The 18,380-nt window shown below is 38.7% G+C and overlaps 1 protein-coding gene across 1 annotated transcript in view; it reads left to right on the forward strand.

Moving 5' to 3' along the window:
• Positions 1-18,380, forward strand: part of PWP2 (PWP2 small subunit processome component) — a 20,941-nt gene continuing 2,561 nt past the window's right edge. Inside the window, exons 1-19 of the mRNA XM_074159178.1 lie at positions 1-18; positions 157-269; positions 1,062-1,156; positions 1,522-1,621; positions 2,680-2,823; positions 3,216-3,351; positions 3,875-4,095; positions 5,359-5,502; positions 6,266-6,336; positions 7,363-7,499; positions 8,682-8,830; positions 9,438-9,585; positions 11,411-11,561; positions 11,904-12,084; positions 13,039-13,186; positions 14,618-14,726; positions 15,187-15,252; positions 15,606-15,824; positions 18,182-18,332. Coding sequence (XP_074015279.1) covers positions 1-18; positions 157-269; positions 1,062-1,156; positions 1,522-1,621; positions 2,680-2,823; positions 3,216-3,351; positions 3,875-4,095; positions 5,359-5,502; positions 6,266-6,336; positions 7,363-7,499; positions 8,682-8,830; positions 9,438-9,585; positions 11,411-11,561; positions 11,904-12,084; positions 13,039-13,186; positions 14,618-14,726; positions 15,187-15,252; positions 15,606-15,824; positions 18,182-18,332 — 2,501 coding nt within the window. The remainder of the gene's footprint in view (positions 19-156; positions 270-1,061; positions 1,157-1,521; positions 1,622-2,679; positions 2,824-3,215; positions 3,352-3,874; positions 4,096-5,358; positions 5,503-6,265; positions 6,337-7,362; positions 7,500-8,681; positions 8,831-9,437; positions 9,586-11,410; positions 11,562-11,903; positions 12,085-13,038; positions 13,187-14,617; positions 14,727-15,186; positions 15,253-15,605; positions 15,825-18,181; positions 18,333-18,380) is intronic.

Consider the following 18,380-nt stretch of genomic DNA (forward strand, 5'->3'; position numbering starts at 1 on the left):
ATGAAGTTCGCGTACCGGGTGAGTGACCGGCGGCTTCGCCGGTGTGTAGCGGCCGCCCTCGTATCCTTCTTCCCGGCTCTTTTAACCGCTCCCCCCCCGCCCCGTTTCTCTTACTGTGTCGTTCCCTCCTTCCCTCCCCCCCCCTCCCCTTCGCAGTTCTCCGGCCTGCTGGGCACCGTGTACCGCCGCGGGAACCTCAGCTTCACCCGCGATGGCAGTGCCCTCATCAGCCCCGTCGGGAACAGGATCTCCGTCTTCGATCTGAAGAAGTAAGCCAGGCCCACCGGCTGCCTTTCCCCTCTCTGCCCCCCTCAGGCCCGCCGTCCCCTGCCGCCCTCCTCCCCCTCCAGCCACCAGCGGCTGGGAGGAGGAAGGGCCCGGTACTGCCAGCACGGTTTTTTAGGGGGGATTAAAGCTCACAGGGGGTCGGCGGAACCCGACCCGAGGGCGGCACGGTGGCAGCGTTGTCCGTGATGCGTGTGGGGGTGGGGAGCGGTGCTCCCTGCACTGCCGGCTCCCGCAGCCCATCGTGAGGAGGTATGGAGGCGCACCTGGCCTGGGCTAGGGGCCTCCAGAATGGTTTGCCTGCCCAAAATGTCCTGAAAAGTTCAGTGTTAAAAGTTAGAAACGTGCCTAGTAGAATAGTTGTCGAGGTGTTGCACAGTGCAGGTTTTATGCATACAGGTCCCTGGGGAGTATAAGAGTATGTAAGGATGTGTTTTAGAAATAAAGAGGTTTGCATTTGATTTGGTCATCTGGTGTCTTTTTGTGCTTCTGTCTTGTAGTGTCTCTTGTACCTGACAAAGCTTAGACTGTCATCTGCCTTTTCCTGTAGGCCAGAGTTGTGATTGATGCTCATGCCAGGATTCTGGTCAAGAGCCTATCTCTTATATATCTGGTATTTATGGGATTGTGAAAGTGAAAGAAAGTCCTGGGGGTTCTACATCTAAGTTGATTCAGTGGCTTTAACATAGGTATTGAACCATACTTCATTGATTCCGAAGATGACTGTTATTTTTACATCCTTGTGCCCAATTTACTGTTTTATCTTTTTCTTGCAGTAATAAGTGTGAGACATACCCATTGGCTACGCGGCTTAATATTGTGTGCGTGGGGCTCTCTCCAGATGGAAGTCTTGCCATACTAATTGATGAAGGTACTTTCGTTAAGGAGGCATTTGTTTTATAAAAGAGTGAAATAAAAATATAGCCTGAAGAGGAGAATCTGTATTGCTATGTATTCAACCTTAACACAAATTACAAGTCCTCTGCTTTAAAAATTATGTTGAATTTTTTTGGGAAGGTGTCTTTATTTACAAAACTTAAAAAGGAAATTATTAACAAAATTTAGAAAGTGAATTGTAATTTTGATTGTATTCTTAATATTATTAAGCGCACTGTATTGAAAAGTTTCTGAGGAAGTACCTCCCCCCTGCTCTTTAAAGAAAGAAATGGAGTTTGCTAGGGTTATGGTTTCTTTGGGAATTGGATTATTTCCATGATTCTTCTTCTGCCCTTACAGAGGGAGCTGCCTTGCTTGTCAGTTTGATTGGTAAATGTGTGATACATCACTTTTATTTTCACAAGCCAGTTCACAGTGTCAGCTTTTCACCTGATGGCAAGTAAGTAAAATGTGCATGCTTTAGAACAAAACAACAGAAATTACCTCATAAACTAATTATAATTATTAAGGCATTCTGGCCAATCTGGGGATGATACCTATTGATTAACATAGGGAAGATTTTGAACTGATCAGGGTTACTTCATCTGTAAAATTGAGAGTGGAAGAAAAGAAGAAAAGCAAAGCCTTGGAAACACATAGTGGCAGGAAAGTTGCCCATCAGAGGTGTTGTCTGTCTATGTTGGGACTATTAGAAACATAGAAGATTTGCTGTGTGTTTAACTGTTCTTAATGTATCATAGGTAAGGTGAAAGAGCCTGTGGGAGGGGCTAGTCAGTGCTGCAGAGTTGCATGATGGCACTCATGGCGGTGCAGTTTCACCACTGACATGGGTTAGTCTAAGACAGCTGTGCTACTGAAAGAGGCAGTCTGAATCGAGTGCTTCTTTTCATGTCCCTTGACTGCACGGTCACTCAGCCAAAGCGTGGCAACGTAAATGTTAGAGGCATCAGAAGGGTGAGAGGAAAAAGTGTGGAGTTCCCTTTTTTGTGCCAGTCCTCAGCTGGATTGACTTAGAATTGATCATGAATGAGTTTTGCTTGAAAGTTGGAGTCGCAGTTCTGTGTTAGGGAATTATACTGGCAACAGGACCAGATTAGAGAATATGTGTAGCAGGCATGCAGATGCTTTGTGTTTGTGAAAGTGGCCAGTATATGGACGTGAAGAGGGGTTGAAATAGAATATCCTGTTTTGAATGTTTGGACTTTTTCTTCCTTTGTGAGAATTAGAGAATAAATATTTCGTTATTCAACTTCGGTGGTTTTTACTGAATGCTTTCTGTCTTATAATGCGTAAGATAAACATGCTTTGACAAAGTTGGGGGATAATATCAATCTGCAAATAATTTTTTAACTTGAAAGCAGTCCATATTTATGACTTCAGTAACGCAGAAACCTTTTTAACATTGTTTTGTTTAGTTATATTACAGTCTATATTAAGCAGTTGTTTGCTTTAACAGCTTTGTGTGCAATTACACTTTGTTTTCCCCTTATATGACAGGAAATTTGTGATTACAAAAGACAATGTTGCTCTTATGTACCATGCCCCTGGGAAAAAACGAGAATTTAATGCATTTGTTCTGGACAAAACTTATTACGGTCCATATGATGAAACAACTTGTATCGACTGGACTGATGATTCCAAGTGAGTCGTTAAACTAAAGCACTGTCTACCTGCTTACATTGTTAATATTTGTATGCATGTTGAAGTCCATCTTGAATTTAAAAAAATGCTACCATTAGGCAGACTAGAAAGTAAAAATTAAGCATGTTTTAGGGATCAAAAATGCATTTTTCCTTGAAAATGCCTAGTTATCCATAAAGGGAACACATCTGAGGAACGTGAGCGTGGTTGACCTTTTGAATGTATTTAATCCCAGCCAGCTTTACTAGAGTTGCCAGCCTCAATTTACAACTCTGTTATGTGTAAAATTACTTTAAAAGGTGTGACTGGTGTCTTCCCATTCAGAACGTTCTCCACCCAGTGAAGAGTTTTTCAAACCAGTGTTCTAATTCAAATTGCCTTTTCTTTTGTAGATGTTTTGCAGTAGGGAGCAAGGACATGTCTACATGGGTGTTTGGAGCAGAACGATGGGCAAACTTGATCTACTACTCACTTGGAGGGCATAAGGATGTAATAGTAGCCTGCTTTTTTGAAGAGAACAGTCTAGATGTATGTATAATCATACAACATTCTTGAATTTTAATATTAAAATAGTTGAAGCAGAATCTTATCTGTAAGTAAGGATGCTGACTACTTTAATAATATCTCAGAATTTATAAAATACATAAGAAATGTCTCTCCTCCACTGTGATTCTGAGTTTACAGTTCCATGAACATTTGAAGAAGTAAACTTTAGAAAGAGAGCAAGTTATTTGAAATTGCTCCCCCCAAAAGTTATAATTTTAAATATGAAAAAAAGGAATTAGCTGTAATGCCAACTGGTAATCAAATTGCCTTCAATCTTTTAAAAAAAATTATCTGAGGGCAGGTAAAGTAAATCACCAGTTCTCAGGATAAGTGAATCTTTCCAGACAAAAGAACCTTGAATTCTAGAGGACTAAGTAATACATTATCTTAATGATAAGAGTGCAGACGTGCTAACCCTTCTGCAATTCTATATTCATAGCAAGACAGCAGAGTACAAAACATAGGTACTACATGATAATTGTATGTTTGTGTGTTTGTATTCTAGCTGTACACAATTAGCCAGGATGCAGCACTCTGTGTGTGGCAGTGTGATACAGAGCTTGATGGTTTGAAGCCCAGGCCCCCTAAAGATGCAGATAGGGAAAAGAATGCAGATAAAAGCGATGAAGAGTTTCTTGAAGAGCCGAAGGGTGAAGAAATTCATGGAAAAGCCAACCCAAGTGAAAAAGAGACTAGAGATAAAGTTAAATATTCACGTGTTGCGAAGTAAGTGATTTTCAGTTTTCCAAAGACACTTACTATTGGGATTTACCTTACAGAGCTTTTTTCACCCTTAATCAGTCATGCAAAGCAGTATAAAACTCTGCCCGGGATTTGTTAATTTACTGTAAATCCCATTTTAAATCATTTCAGTAAACATATGTTTGTCATACCTTGACTATATGAAGGGCAATACCCTTCACGCTGAGAATAGCAAGTCAGTATAATTTTACTAATACAAGAAATACTGACTTATGGTGCATGTTTTAGTGTTTGAAAGTCAAGAAGTGTAATGAGATCTTCAGTACAGTATCTTCTAGCTAAGTCAAAGCTAAGGCTTTAGAGTTCTTGCAAGAAGAGATTGGTTGTTTTGAAGAGGTGACAGCAGTGTTTCATAAAGATAGCTCATCAGCCTCTTTGGTAAAATACTTGGAGATGCCTTCCTGAAGGATTTCCCTATCTGTCCACATCAAAGGAGACATGGCTTACAAAGAATAAACCAGTTTAAAATAGTTGTAGCATTTAACTTTGCTTGAAGAAGGATAATGTTCGTAGGCCATCTCTTGTCAGTGGAGTGAGGGAGAGACGGTGCATGTAGCGGCCAGTTGGGAACATCTGACATCTGGGTTCAGTTCTCAGTCTTTCTGACTGAAAAGGAAGTATAAAGAAAGTACCCTACCCCAGCCCAGATTGGAATTAGCCTCAGGGAGCATCACTTCCAGACTGAAGGAATTTGGAGTATACAGCCGTTGTGGAAAATGCTCAGATTCTCTTCTATTTGACCGTCGTGCTTATCTGTTTAGTTCCAATAAAAGCTATAGCTACAAAGAAACTGAGAAAACCTTCACCAGGCATATGATATTTATGACTATTGCTTCAATTCCTTCCTCTGTAAGGAAGGAATTCTCATATAGAAGGATAACCAGTGACTTCATGAGGGTCACGCATGTTGGCACTAGGTGATCAGAAGGAGGTGCACAGTGCAATTCCTCTGAGGGTAACTTTTAAGTCCCTTTCATTGCGAATGTGATCAGGTATCACTTCTGATAACCAGCTTATGGTAGCAGCTGTGAACATTGAGGGGGAGAAGAGAGTTAGCTTTCACTAGCTATGTAAAGTACATATATAAACAATTCCTGGAACTACTGCTTTTTAGTTTTATTGTAGGATACCTTTACCAAAATACTTGACCTATATTGAAATGCCAACTATAACAGCATGCTTTTTCTTTCACATTCAGTTTGTTTTTTCTTATTTCTTTGATGCCAGGTATTTTTTCAACAAAGAGGGAGATTTTAATAACCTGACATCTGCAGCTTATCACAAGAAAACACACCTTTTAGTCACTGGTTTTGCCTCTGGAATCTTTCACCTCCATGAGCTTCCAGATTTCAATCTGATCCACTCCTTGAGGTGAGGTATGGGGCTGCGGCTGGATTTTTTTTGTTTGGTTGGTTTTCAGTGGGGGCTACATTTCTGGTTGTTCAAATGAGAACACACCATGTTTAGTAGTGAAGGATGAATAATCAGAGCAAAAAAATCTTAAACATGAGTATGTATTTAGTATTATAGTTTCTGGAAAGGCATAGTCGTAGTTAGATTGATATAATAAATACCATATGACTCCATTCCGTGGAAAAGTGAGGTCTGAATGAGGAACTCCTGCGTAGTTACTTGTTGGCTATAGATGCTCCGATGCTTTCAACTTCATGTTGTCAGTTTCTTTGTAGAAAATAAAGATAGTATTTGGAAAGAAAAGTTCTGCGTATGCAAAACTATCTGGAAATTGTCTCTTTAAGTTGAAAAATAAAAGCATAATTATTTTCCATTGCTGTATGATGCTAGCAAAAGAATGCATAACTTCGCTCTACGATAAAATAGGGTTTCTTTTCCTGGGATGTGGGGAGTTTTAGTCTGTGCTGGTAAGTACATCTTTATTTGGGATGTAGATACTCCGTCTTTATTCCAAATAAGGCAGTATTGTCTATTTGATGTTTTTGAGTATAATGAAGGAAAGAATTTGTATGCTGCTTTTGATGTTACAGTAATAGAGAAATTCAGTCAAGGTAATCAAAGAACTAGCTTGAACAGAGGAATTAAAGCCTAGGTTTGAAGTTTTATCACACAAGGCATGAAAATGCAAGTTTTTTTTAATTGGATAATTCTCTTACTTCAGTATTTCAGACCAAAGGATAGCTTCTATTTCTATCAACTGTACTGGTGACTGGATCGCCTTTGGATGTTCAGGTTTGTAAATTGTTTTGGTCTGTATTCGTGGAAAAATAAGGAAAGTTGTGGGTATGCAAGCCCAAATTTCTCTTACTCTTCTCGACTCCAAGTGTTAAAGTTTTGTTAATTTATAGTCTCATCTCTGTCGTGTCTCGATATAGTAAAGCAAGTCCTCACAGAATTCTTATGGTTCAGGAAAATACTTTGCTAACAAAGGAAAAAAAAAAAAGGAAAAAGATTACTCTTAAATCATATATGAAAACTCTAGCAGAATTAGGATAAAGCTTATATCCTTTGAATATGTCTCAGCCTTAGTGTAGCTCATAATAACGCTTTCGTTTTGAGCCCAGTCTCTCTTCCTTTGCTGCCTGTTGCACAGCCTGTTACAAAGCTACCTGGATGTTCCAGCATTCGCACCCAGTCCATAATGGTTTGCGTGATAACCAAGATTATACCTTTATATGCAGGCCTGGTTTTCAGGTAATTTATTTTAAGAAGCAAAAAGTAAGAAGTTACCATCTTCTTTGTGTTGAAAAGCCTAAGGTTACCTTGGGTTTTCACTGCAGTGACCAGTAAGTAAGGCCAGTTGCCAGTCAGATAGTTATACTATAAAGTTGGAAACACACTGTTCAGGCTTTACATCACTCTTCTGTCACTATTTTTGAAATATAATTTTGGTTTGCATTACAGACTTTACATTTAAAAAGAAAAAAAATTTCTATGAATTGACATAAACATGAAAATACAATTTTGTCCTAGAGTATTTCTGATTTTTGGCTATTTGTCAGCATGCATCTACGGTTTATAACATTGCTGCTGTACTACTGAGGGTGTTAAACCAAATACAGGCTCTTGATTGTCAAGGAAAGTTGCTTTGAACTTACAAAATGGGGATTTTATTAGAATTGATACGTGCATAGTGCAACCTGTCTGCTTAAACTTTTTTTTTTAATATTGCATGCAAATATGTGTTTTGTGGCTTGCATTTGCAGGGTCTTATAATTGTATTCATCATTCTGGTTAATTTTTTTCATGTATTTTTAGGTTTGGGTCAGCTGCTGGTGTGGGAATGGCAAAGCGAGTCCTACGTGCTGAAGCAGCAGGGGCATTTCAACAGCATGGTTTCATTAGCGTATTCTCCAGATGGACAATACATAGTAACTGGAGGGGAGGATGGGAAAGTGAGTGAGGCAGTATTACTTAAATATGAACTTAACTCTGGATAACATAGTTGTCAGCTTGAATTTCCATTTTATATAGAAAGCTCTGTAACTGATAAATATATATATTTTTTCTTAATATAAAATCATAATTTTTTTGTCGTCATTTTAATTAAATGTTTTGATTTTTCTCTCTAGAGCATATATATTTTAATTTATTATTACTGGTATCCTCTGCAAATCGCATCACTTATCTTTTTTAGCAGGTGATTTATTTTTTTTATTATTATAGATGCAGTCACTGTATAAACACAAAAAGATCAAATTCATCAAATGTTAATTTATATATGCTTGTGGTTGTTCCGTGTTATTTTCAGATGAATGAACTTCAGTCATCCAAATTCATGCCCTTTTAATAATTGGTTTTGATGTTAAATTAATTTCAGGTTATTTATAAAAGTGCAATTTCTAAACAGATTTTTCTGTAATGGACCATTGCAGAAGCTTGCTGTTTAAAAGAAAAATTAGCTTTTCATGGATGACTTGTATTGAAATAGTAGGTTATGTGTACAGGTACTGTTGTTTTGCTGGTTTGTTTTTTTTTTTTTTTAAAAAAAGGTGTTTGTAGAGTAATTCCACAATCTCTTGGCATGTAAATGGGACAAAGATAGTATCTTACTTCCTGTCAAAACTTCTGAATGTCAGAAAATAGACCTGCTCCTTCATGGTTTCTGCCATTCTGACTCAAAATTGGCCAAACCCCAGAAGTCTCAAACTGTAGATAACTAAACACACAACATTTTTGTTCAGGGAGGAAAAAAAAATAAATTTGAAATATCATCTCAATTGTAACTTTTGGAGTGGCTTCACAGTTGGTTTTGAATTTGACACTTGCCTTATCTGTGGATAGTACAAACCTTGGGAGCCTGAGATGCTTTCCTTGAAAATTAACTTTTCAAAATTTTTTTTTGTCTATCTAAGCAGAGATTTCATGTTGTATATGTGTCTTTAGTAGTTTAATGATAAGCTGTGGCCTGTTTGCCTCACTTGCACAGCATCCCTTCCTGATTCTGACTAAATGTCCTTCATGCTACTGCAGAGTTCTAGGATTAACTTTTCTTTACTCTTCTGTTGCCTTACCCTTACTTTCTTTCTGACGTGATGACAGAGATTCTAGGAAGGTTTTTCTTGTCTTCCTTGCAGGTGAAAGTGTGGAACACTTCAAGCAGCTTTTGTTTTGTCACTTTCACAGAACATACCAGTGGTGTAACTGCTGTAACTTTTACTTCCAATGGTTATGTCATTTTGAGTGCTTCCCTAGATGGAACAGTGCGTGCCTTTGATCTACACAGGTAAGTATTACAAAGCTTTTGTGTATCATTTAGTCTTCAGCTTTTACCCCTCAAACTACAGCAAACTGCTGATTGCTTGTTTCAAGTTGAAGTTGCAGATGGCTGAGTACCACTTTATTGATTTTTGGTTCAGCCTTAGATTGAAATTTGGATAGTAATAGGAATCCTGTCATTCCAGCCGGTTACTGTGAAGAAAATCCTGGAAGAACTTTCCTCAGAGAAGCTGGGAATCCAGTAAGATCATTATCTGCCTCTACTGCTCAAATGGGGAGAAGGCACCTGTCTAATGTTTGCTGTAGTTTCAGTTGTTGAGCCATTATAATACAACTGTACAGTTTCTAAAGAATGGATATACGCTATGTAATATAAGGAAACTCTTCTGTTTGATTATTTTTGGCTGCTCTTTCTGCAGAGTTGTTAATACCTTCTTTGAATCTTGGAATCGTGCTGAGGTGTTGTGTCTAATTTTATACAAAAAGTATTTTTTCTGTAGATAGTTTAAGAGACTTGACAAGTAAAATGAAATCCTTTTTTAAAATACATTCATGAAACATATGTTTAAATGTACCTAAAATGTTTTCATCATTCATTTTCACATTTACAACAGATACCGCAATTTCCGTACCTTTACTTCTCCGCGACCAAGTCAGTTCTCTTGTTTAGCTGTGGACTCCAGTGGCGAGATTGTGTCAGCTGGTTCCCAGGATTCCTTTGAAATATTCATCTGGTCAATGCAGAGTGGGAGGCTGCTAGATGTAAGGACCCATAACGTTGCAGGACTTGAATTTAACACATAATATAGATCGTGATGTTACCAAATAACTTCAGGATTAGTCAAGGGGCTTTAATACAACATGGAATGTTTTGTTATATTCAAGTACTGGAGCTACAGCATAGTACTCTCAGCAATTTTTGATTTATTGCGCAGGGGCTCTCCTGGATTTGTGTGGAAAATAGTTTTTGGAATTCTTAAGTAATGAGCTCTTTCTAGCTGATGAAGTAACACCAGTCTTGCTGAGCTAACACGTGGTCATGAGAGTCTGTTATGGTTTGAGGAATCCACAACAATTTATTGTCATTTAGAGAGTTATTCTATCGCTTGATGACCCCTCTGTACCCAGGAAGGGCAATTAGGGGAAAAAAGGAAACCTGGGGGTTTAAATTTAAACAGTTTTAATAGAATAAGGCTAAATAGTTAACATTCATAATACTAAAGAACCAATATTGATCCCAATATCAATATAAAGTATGCAAGGATTATACTCAGCCAATTCTATCAGCAGGAAGCTGTGCTTTCCCAGCAGGGGACAGCAAATGTCAGATGCAGCGAGTGCTTTGGCTTCGGGAAGATGGGAAGGGCTCAGGGGTCTGGCACTGGGGCAAGAAGTTCTCTGGAGCACCTCCATCAAGGGAGGGAGAGAACTACACAGCAAACTTTCTAATTTACATTGAATGTGGTGTTCATGGTATGAAATAATGCTGTTGGCCAGCTTGGGTCAAGTGCCTGGGTCTGTCTTCTCATCCCCACACCTGGCGAACTCAAAAACACAGACCTAGAAACCCGCATGCCATAGCTGGCTATCAAGTAAATATTTTCACAAATTCAGTATACTAAAAGTGCAGTTTTCCCTAACATTAGAAGAGACCTTACTGAAAAGTAAAATTACTGAAAGAGAAAATAGTTCTGTGTCGCTCAAACCAGGACACTGCCTTTCCTCAAGTAGTTAAGAGATGTTATTTTCTACAGGTAATGAAGAGATTGTAGGTGCTCTCCTAAGATCAATACAGATTCATTTTGTAGGAGGTTCTTACTGTGTAGGGCAATAAAACTATTAAGTTAAATCCCCACTGCCTTGCTGCTAGTTTGAAAAGCGTTTTCTTCAGAGTAGATGTAATAAAGGAGGGACAGAGTGCTGAGCAAATAGAACTCATTTGATTTTCCTATTTTCCATTCTTAAGCATTATTGTTCATCTTGTACGAGTACATGAACTCAGCTATTCATGTATTTAATTTGGCATAGTAGTTGAATACAAGTTACTATGGTAACCCATCATTTTCTTGGGTGGATCTCCAGAGTTTTGAGTTTACTTTCTTTCCTTGATTTCTTCTGAGAGGAGTAGGAGCTTCATGCTATAAAAATCTGTATTACTCTTATTTAATTCACAGTTTTTATTAATATTTTTTCTCAAATGTTTTCAGCTGCAGAATGTACTGAATTCTCAGAGCAATGATTTGCTTTTTCACAGTTGGTCTGATTGTTCTGATAAGAGAGGCGGAGGGAGGGGGAGCGCACCCTATTCCTAAGTCTTGGTCTCTAAAGAGACTATACGTGTATCTAAGACTGGCTGTGGATTCCTCTGTAGTGCTAGCACTTCCTTGAATTGTTTTAAAACTTCTGAAAATAAGAAGTTGAGAATCACTGGTATGTATCATGCCACATGTCCAAAAGTGACCTCAGGCATGTGTGGACAAATTAGGCAAATTAGTTTCATTGTTGTATTTAGAGTTTACTGAATGCAGACTACACATATTTCAGTTTCTTTCACCTAATTCCATTTTATTTTTTCTCCTTTTTTTAGGTCTTGTCAGGTCATGAGGGCCCCATCAGCAGTTTGTCCTTTAACCCAATGAAGAGTGTCCTAGCTAGTGGCTCTTGGGATAAAACTGTCAAGTTGTGGGATATGTTAGACAGCTGGAGAACCAAGGAGACACTAATATTGAACTCAGATGGTAACTTTTATTTCATCTTATATCAAATATAAAAATATTACCAAAAGTATTTCAAGAATGAACAACAGAACACATCTAATACAGACAGACTTATTTTTGATGATGAAACCCAAAAGTTGAATAGTTCTGTATAGCACTTAGTTAACAGTGCAAGAAATCTTTTTTGATTTAATTACTAACTCTAGCTTTATAATTAGTGATGTTGTCCAGAGAAAATGTACAGTTGTACTTGTTACTCTTAAGCTTTTTGTGGTAGTTGAGATAAGATCCTAGAAAAATATAGGGTATTTTCTTGGAAAAAGATCTGACTGCGTTTTTATCTGTTAATTCAATTCTTTGCAGTTCTTGTTGTTGCTTTCCGCCCTGATGGCAAGGAGCTTGCAGTTGCTGCTTTGAATGGACAGATAACATTTTGGGATCATGAAAATGCAGTACAAATTGGCTCAATTGAGGGAAGGCATGATCTTCAGATGGGAAGGAAAGAACTTGATAAAATAACTGCCAAACAAGCAGCCAAGGGAAAGTAAGTAAATGAGATTGTGGTGAAAAGAGGGTGCCACACTGGCTTTTGCTTTTGAATTGTTTCTTTCTATTTGGTTTTTACGTGAAGATTTCAGATGGCATCTGCTGTTCAAATACTTTTATTCTGATGATGGATTTTAAAAGACTGCCTGACTTGACATCTGGGTGCATCCTTTTTGTCTTTTGCTGTCTTCATCCACTGATCAGCTTCATTCTGAGTATTTGTTCTTTTTCATCAGTTGGGTAGCCAGCATAATATTAAGCTTTTCATGACAAGTTGTTCATTGGCTAAATATGAAAGGTTTTTAAGTGTGTATCTTGTTATGTGGATATTAGTATGTAACTAGTGTGTAGAAACTGATACATTTTTTAAAAAATGTAAATACGCTTTGGGTTTTACTACACGTTTATATGCATGTGAAGTAATGTTTAAAGACAAATTGAATTCATGTGCCATAAAAAAGTGTAATATAGAGGTCATGCATCTCATTCATCTCTTTTTTCCCTTGAGCTCCTCTCTTTTCTGTATTGCTCGCCCTCAAAACAAAATGAAAAAAAGGAAACAATGACATTTTGAAAAAAAAAATTACTGTATTTTTTGGTGATGAGCTCTCAACCATTTCTTTAAAACATGCCACGGTGTTGTTTTTTCTCTAGCTCTTGTGACCATCCTTAGTATTGTGTAGGGTGTAGTTGAGAGCTCATTCATGGAGCTGTGACTCAGAATTAGAAGTATGGAAGTCCTTCAGAAGCTGTTGAAGTTCTAAATTGTTTGTGATTCATAGTAAAGTACTTGTTCATGGTAAATGGTTTTCTGTGTTAAGTACATATTGTGTGAATGAAGATCTCCACTTTTTCTGTGGAATGGTTACTCTTCTGTGTCTTCATACTGTACTCATGTCTTTTAGCTTGGATGTGGCAGTGAAATTAACTATTTTCTCTTTTTCTTTACTAGATCTTTTACTACTCTGTGTTACTCGGCAGATGGTCAGTCTATTCTGGCAGGTGGATTGTCAAAATTTGTCTGTATATATAATGTCAAGGAACAGATTCTTATGAAAAAATTTGAAATCTCATGCAACTTTTCTTTAGATGCAATGGAGGTATGTGACCATGGGACTAAGTTGTTTGTTTGTTTTTTATTTCCCCTCCTCACCCCCAAGACTTTGGCTTTGTTGTGACATTTCATTTAAGTGGGATTCATGAATGTTTTGTTAAACGTGGGTTCATTTTCTTGGTTTTGTGCAGGTAAGTGGTAAGGAAATATTTCTCAGAAAACAAAACTATTCCCGACACTCACTAACTAAAGTCTTGCTAGGTTGCAGTGTGTTTGTATTGAATGAGCAGAACTCTTAAGCATAGTTAAGTCAGCTGGCGCTTAACTTACAATTGAAGAGAAACTCTGAAAATTTAAATTATCAATATTTTGTACTAATCTAGCTTTCCCTGGGTGTCGATTGCTTGCGTTAGCAAAGAAATGAAGGATTTTATTGTGGAATCAGAGAACAACATTGACCTTTACAAACCCAATTTCTGGATATTGCCAAATCACAGAATGATACGGGGTTGGAAGGGACCTCTGGAGATCATCTAGTCCAACCCCCCTGCCAGAGCAGGTCCACCTAGAGCAGGTTGAACGGGAACGTGTCCAGGCAGGTTTTGAACGTCTCCAGAGAAGGAGACTCCACCACCTCTCTGGGCAGCCTGTTCCAGGGCTGTGCCACCCTCACAGTGAAGAAGTTCCTCTTCATGTTTAGATGGAACTTCCTATGTTCCAGTTTGTGCCCATTACCTCTTGTCCTGTCAGCTGGTGTCACTGAAAAAAAAGTGCAAAATTAAATTCCTTATAATTAAAGTGAGCGATGAAAAGCACCAGAAAGAGAAAATTCCAGTAACCCTTCTTAACATCCCCTTAGCTGGAAGAGTAAGGATTGTTCTAGGGTTCATGTTGGGCTGCGTTTGACTCATTCCAAAGATAGTTCTTTGACAACAGTGGTTTCTGAAGCAGCCTTTGTTTCTCTGCTGCCCTCTATTGTCCTAGTGCAGCTCCACATGTGGCTTAAAAGGATACCAGAACTGAGCTAACTGGAAAAGAATCCTGGAGGGGATGGGTGTTTGAAAATGGGGGGCGGGGAGGTCCCTAAAACATTGAATAGGTGTCTGGCTACTCAGCCTTTACGTTAGCACAGGGTAGTCAGGGAACCTGAAGGGGAGGAAGAGTAGAGCTGCATCTGAGGAAACGGTGCGTCTCAAGTAGAACAACATTATTATAATATGAAACTGCAGTCTTAAACTGAGTTGTGCTGCTCTGAAGCCTTAAGACTGAAGCAGCTTGTTTCTCATTTGTGGTTGGACACCGTTGCCTGCTGTTGTGAAATCGTCAGTTTTCTCTGTGATTTTGGAGGAACTTTTGGAAGAAAGCACAAAGAAGGAATAACTAGATAACTCCTGAATGTTATTGAGAATTTTTTAATTAATACAGATGTTTGATAGGAGATTCAGTGCAGTGAATGGAACTTACATTTTTTTTCTAGGAGTACTTAGATCGGAGAAAAATGACTGAATTTGGCAGCATGGCTCTGATTGATGAAGGGGGCGGAGGTGAAGACGGTGTTGCTATTCCTCTTCCTGGAGTAAAAACAGGTATGGCTTTTGGCTTTGGTGTCTTGTTACTGGTTTTATGTGGATGAAAACTTTTGACCCAGAGTTGATACCAGATAAGAAGGGTTTGAATTGTTCAGCTCAGTTTTGAAGTTAGGATTACCTGAATGTTCTGTAGCCACAGGGATCTGTTACCCAAGTGTTTAGCTGATGTGTGGTAGGTCCTTTTGCACAGCAGAAGCAGCAGGAACCAGGAAGTACTGTGGTCTCCCAGGTATGGAACCCAGCAGTCCTGATTTTGTTTTCAAAGAGAAAAATTCAGTTCCACCACTTATTTTAGCTGTAAGATCTTTTGGACTTGGATTGTCCCTTACCCTGTCTTTAACTCTGCCAGGTTTTGGCATATTTTGCATTATTTTTCAGCATCATGATAAGAGCATATGATAGCTAGACCGTGAACTTTTGGTAAATATATTAAAACACTTCTAAACTTCTCCTTTAGGTGACATGAGTTATCGACACTTTAAACCAGAAATAAGAGTGACTTGCCTGCGATTCTCTCCCACAGGTGAGTATGGACAATTAATGTAGGATTTTTTTTATTCCATGTAAAACAAGCAAGAGGAGGAGTAATAATAAAGTACAAATGCCTTGGAGATGTCTTTCCAGATGTTCTACAACGCTGCTAGGTTTGTAGTCTAGTCTCCCATGCAGTGCATAGTTAGAAAACCTGAGCGTGCATCACTTTCAGGTGGTATTTTTAACAAGTGTTGTCATTGCTGTCAGGTCCATCAATGATGCACAGTTTTCAGTCTTCTCCACTTATTGTAAACAATGAAGAGTCATCTGTTTATCATTACTCTTCAGTTTCCATCTTAGAAAACCTTGCTGCGTGCTTAAATACTGTTACTTTTCTTCTAGGACGAAGCTGGGCAGCCACCACCACAGAGGGTCTTCTTATCTATTCACTAGACTCTGGGTTAATTTTTGATCCTTTTGAGCTGGATGTTGATATCACACCCAGCAACATACACAAAACACTGCATCAGAAGGAATACACTATGGCTATCATCATGGCCTTCAAGCTGAATGAAAAGAAATTAATTCAGGAGGTAATAGAGGCTGTACCTAGCAATGAAGGTAAGTGGATCTTCCATGAAATTTGACTGAGCTAGCTGTAAGCAGACGTGTAAGCGAAATAAGTTGAAGCGTAAAGGACAGAACTTAGCTGGGAGTGGAGCTTATGGCATTGATATTTAAGGACTTTCTACTGTAGCTGAAGACTAAAGAGGAAAGGGTGATCTTTTGCCAAAACAAGTAGACTTTTTGATGTTAACTTAGGTTTTAATTTTATTGCATGCTTGTCTAGTGACTTTTGAACATGGAATTTGATCAGGTCTGGATACGCAGGTAAAGTTTTTGGATGTCAGTTCTCAGAAGCAGCTGATGTTAGAGTGGCACAGCAAGTTCAACATGAGTTAGCAGTGTGCCTGAGTGATGAAGGTAGTCAACTAGATACTGGGCTGTACTATCAAGGATGTAGACAGCAGTTTGAAGAAAGTGGTTAGTCTTCTCTATCAAGCGCTTGTGAGACCACATCAGAGTACTGTGCCTCGTTTTGGGCTTGCTGGTACAAGACAAACGTTGATACTCTGGAGCATCTGGTGGAAGGCCAGAGGAAGGATGGAGGAAAGGAAAAGGATCAGAGGGCCAGAGTGCATAACAGCTGAGGAGAGGCTTAAGAGACCTGTTTAGCTCAGTTTTTGGAAGAGAAGGGGAATATTTTTATTGTCTTCAAGTCCCTAACAGGATTTTAGAAAGAAGGCAGAACCAGACTTTGAGTTGCACAATGATGTGACAAGAGGCAGCAGACGTCTTACAACATGGGAAATTAAAACTAGATATTAAAAACAATAGTATTATGTTGAGGGTAGTCAAATACTACAGCAGGTTGACAAGGGAGGTAGTGGAGTCTCCCATTTCTGCAGGTGTTTAGCACTCAACTGGATAAAGCTCTGTGTCAGCTGCTCTAAATTTGTGTTGCTTTGGACTGCCAAAATTCAGAGCAATTCAACTGCCAGCCCTTAGAAGTTGTGATGTTTTTTGTTCCTTTAGTTATAGTGTTTGTTAAATTCATCTCTAAACAAATGTAAATGTGGCTCTTAAAGAGAGCTGTGTTCACACAAACCAAACCTTAAGTGCCAAGCTCTTTCTAACAAGAGAGGGGTGCTTTCAAAATTGTGAAGTCAGAAACAAAAGGAACAGGTAAGATGTCACTTAGCTTTGGAGGTTCTTTAGCACCCTTTTCATCATTTTGAAAACTAATGTGCACATTCATTAGCTATATATGGTAGACACAACCTTAAAAATAAGCTTTCAGTAGTGTATTCTACTTAACTTTGTAACTCCATTAACAGTTCTGTCATAGTAACCTTAAAGGATATTTTCTTAGCTTTACCTCACTGTTGTTACCCCAGTGAAAGGTATTGATTTCCTTCCAGTGTTTGATGTGTAACAAATAAAAATTCTTATTATCTAGTGAAAACATGGTCTAGTCTGCAATCAGATGTGTTGGCAGCCAACCGCTTTGTAGGATTTTCTTACCTTATTCCCTAGGTAGCAAGCCTGATAATTGCCTGTCAGGGTAAATCATCTTTTGCATAACACTTGGCATAATGGTGCTTGCCTCTGCCTGGCAAAACTTAGCTCTCTTTTACTGAAGTTAACCAAAGCTCCATGTACGCAGGCAAGACTGCATAAGTAGGCAGGTGGCAAAACCTCAGGTGCAGAGGAAATTTAATGTATGTTAATCCACTGCTAACAAATGAATGTGTGCCCATTTCTATAAAAGCGGAAAGCTTTTGTCACAGTTGAATGCCAGTCAGGGTGGCTGTGGGGAACAGGAGTTGGTTATTTTTGAGAGAGGATTATATATGATGAGGTCATCATAGTTACATGTGAGATTAGTTTGAATTCTTATAAATCATGCTGCTTTGTGCTGTGCAATTACTAACTGCATTTAGACACTTCCTCTGTCAGCAGGTGACTTTGTTGTCCTTTTAAGTATCTTTTATTGCCTCTGATTATTACGCCTAACTAGTTTCACTCAATACAGAAATTCCTATGAATTCAGAAGCAACAAGATAAACTAGATTTTCAATAAAATCTAGTTACACCAAAAAAGGAAGAGAGGGTGGAAGTAGAAGTTCTGAAGGAGAGATGGTGGGGAGAGCATTCTGGTAGGAAGAGGAACTTGGGGAGGGGGAAAGTTAAGTTCTTGCTTTTAAATACAGTAGTGATTGGGCGGCTCAAAGAGGAAAGACTTGCCTCCTGAGAGACTGTGGTACGGTATCCTGAATATGATATTAAATATCAAAAAAATTACCAAGATGGTGCTTTCTTCTCCTTCCCTATATGCTTTGCTGTGGTCTCTTTCACATTATTCCAAATAGTAATTCAATGCTTAATGTCTATGGACTTTTTTTCTTCCTGCACAGTTGATGTTGTCTGCTCATCACTCCCAGACCTGTACGTGGAGAAAGTATTGGAGTTCCTGGCCTCTGCATTTGAGATATCTTGTCATTTAGAGTTCTATCTTATTTGGGCTCATAAGCTGCTCATGCTGCATGGCCAGAAACTGAAAACAAGGTGAGATCTTGTGAAACTCAAAAAGCTGACAAGCATTTTATAGTACCT

The sequence above is a fragment of the Numenius arquata genome, chromosome 1 (genome assembly GCF_964106895.1).
Source record: "Numenius arquata chromosome 1, bNumArq3.hap1.1, whole genome shotgun sequence".
Taxonomy (NCBI): Eukaryota; Metazoa; Chordata; class Aves; order Charadriiformes; family Scolopacidae; genus Numenius; species Numenius arquata.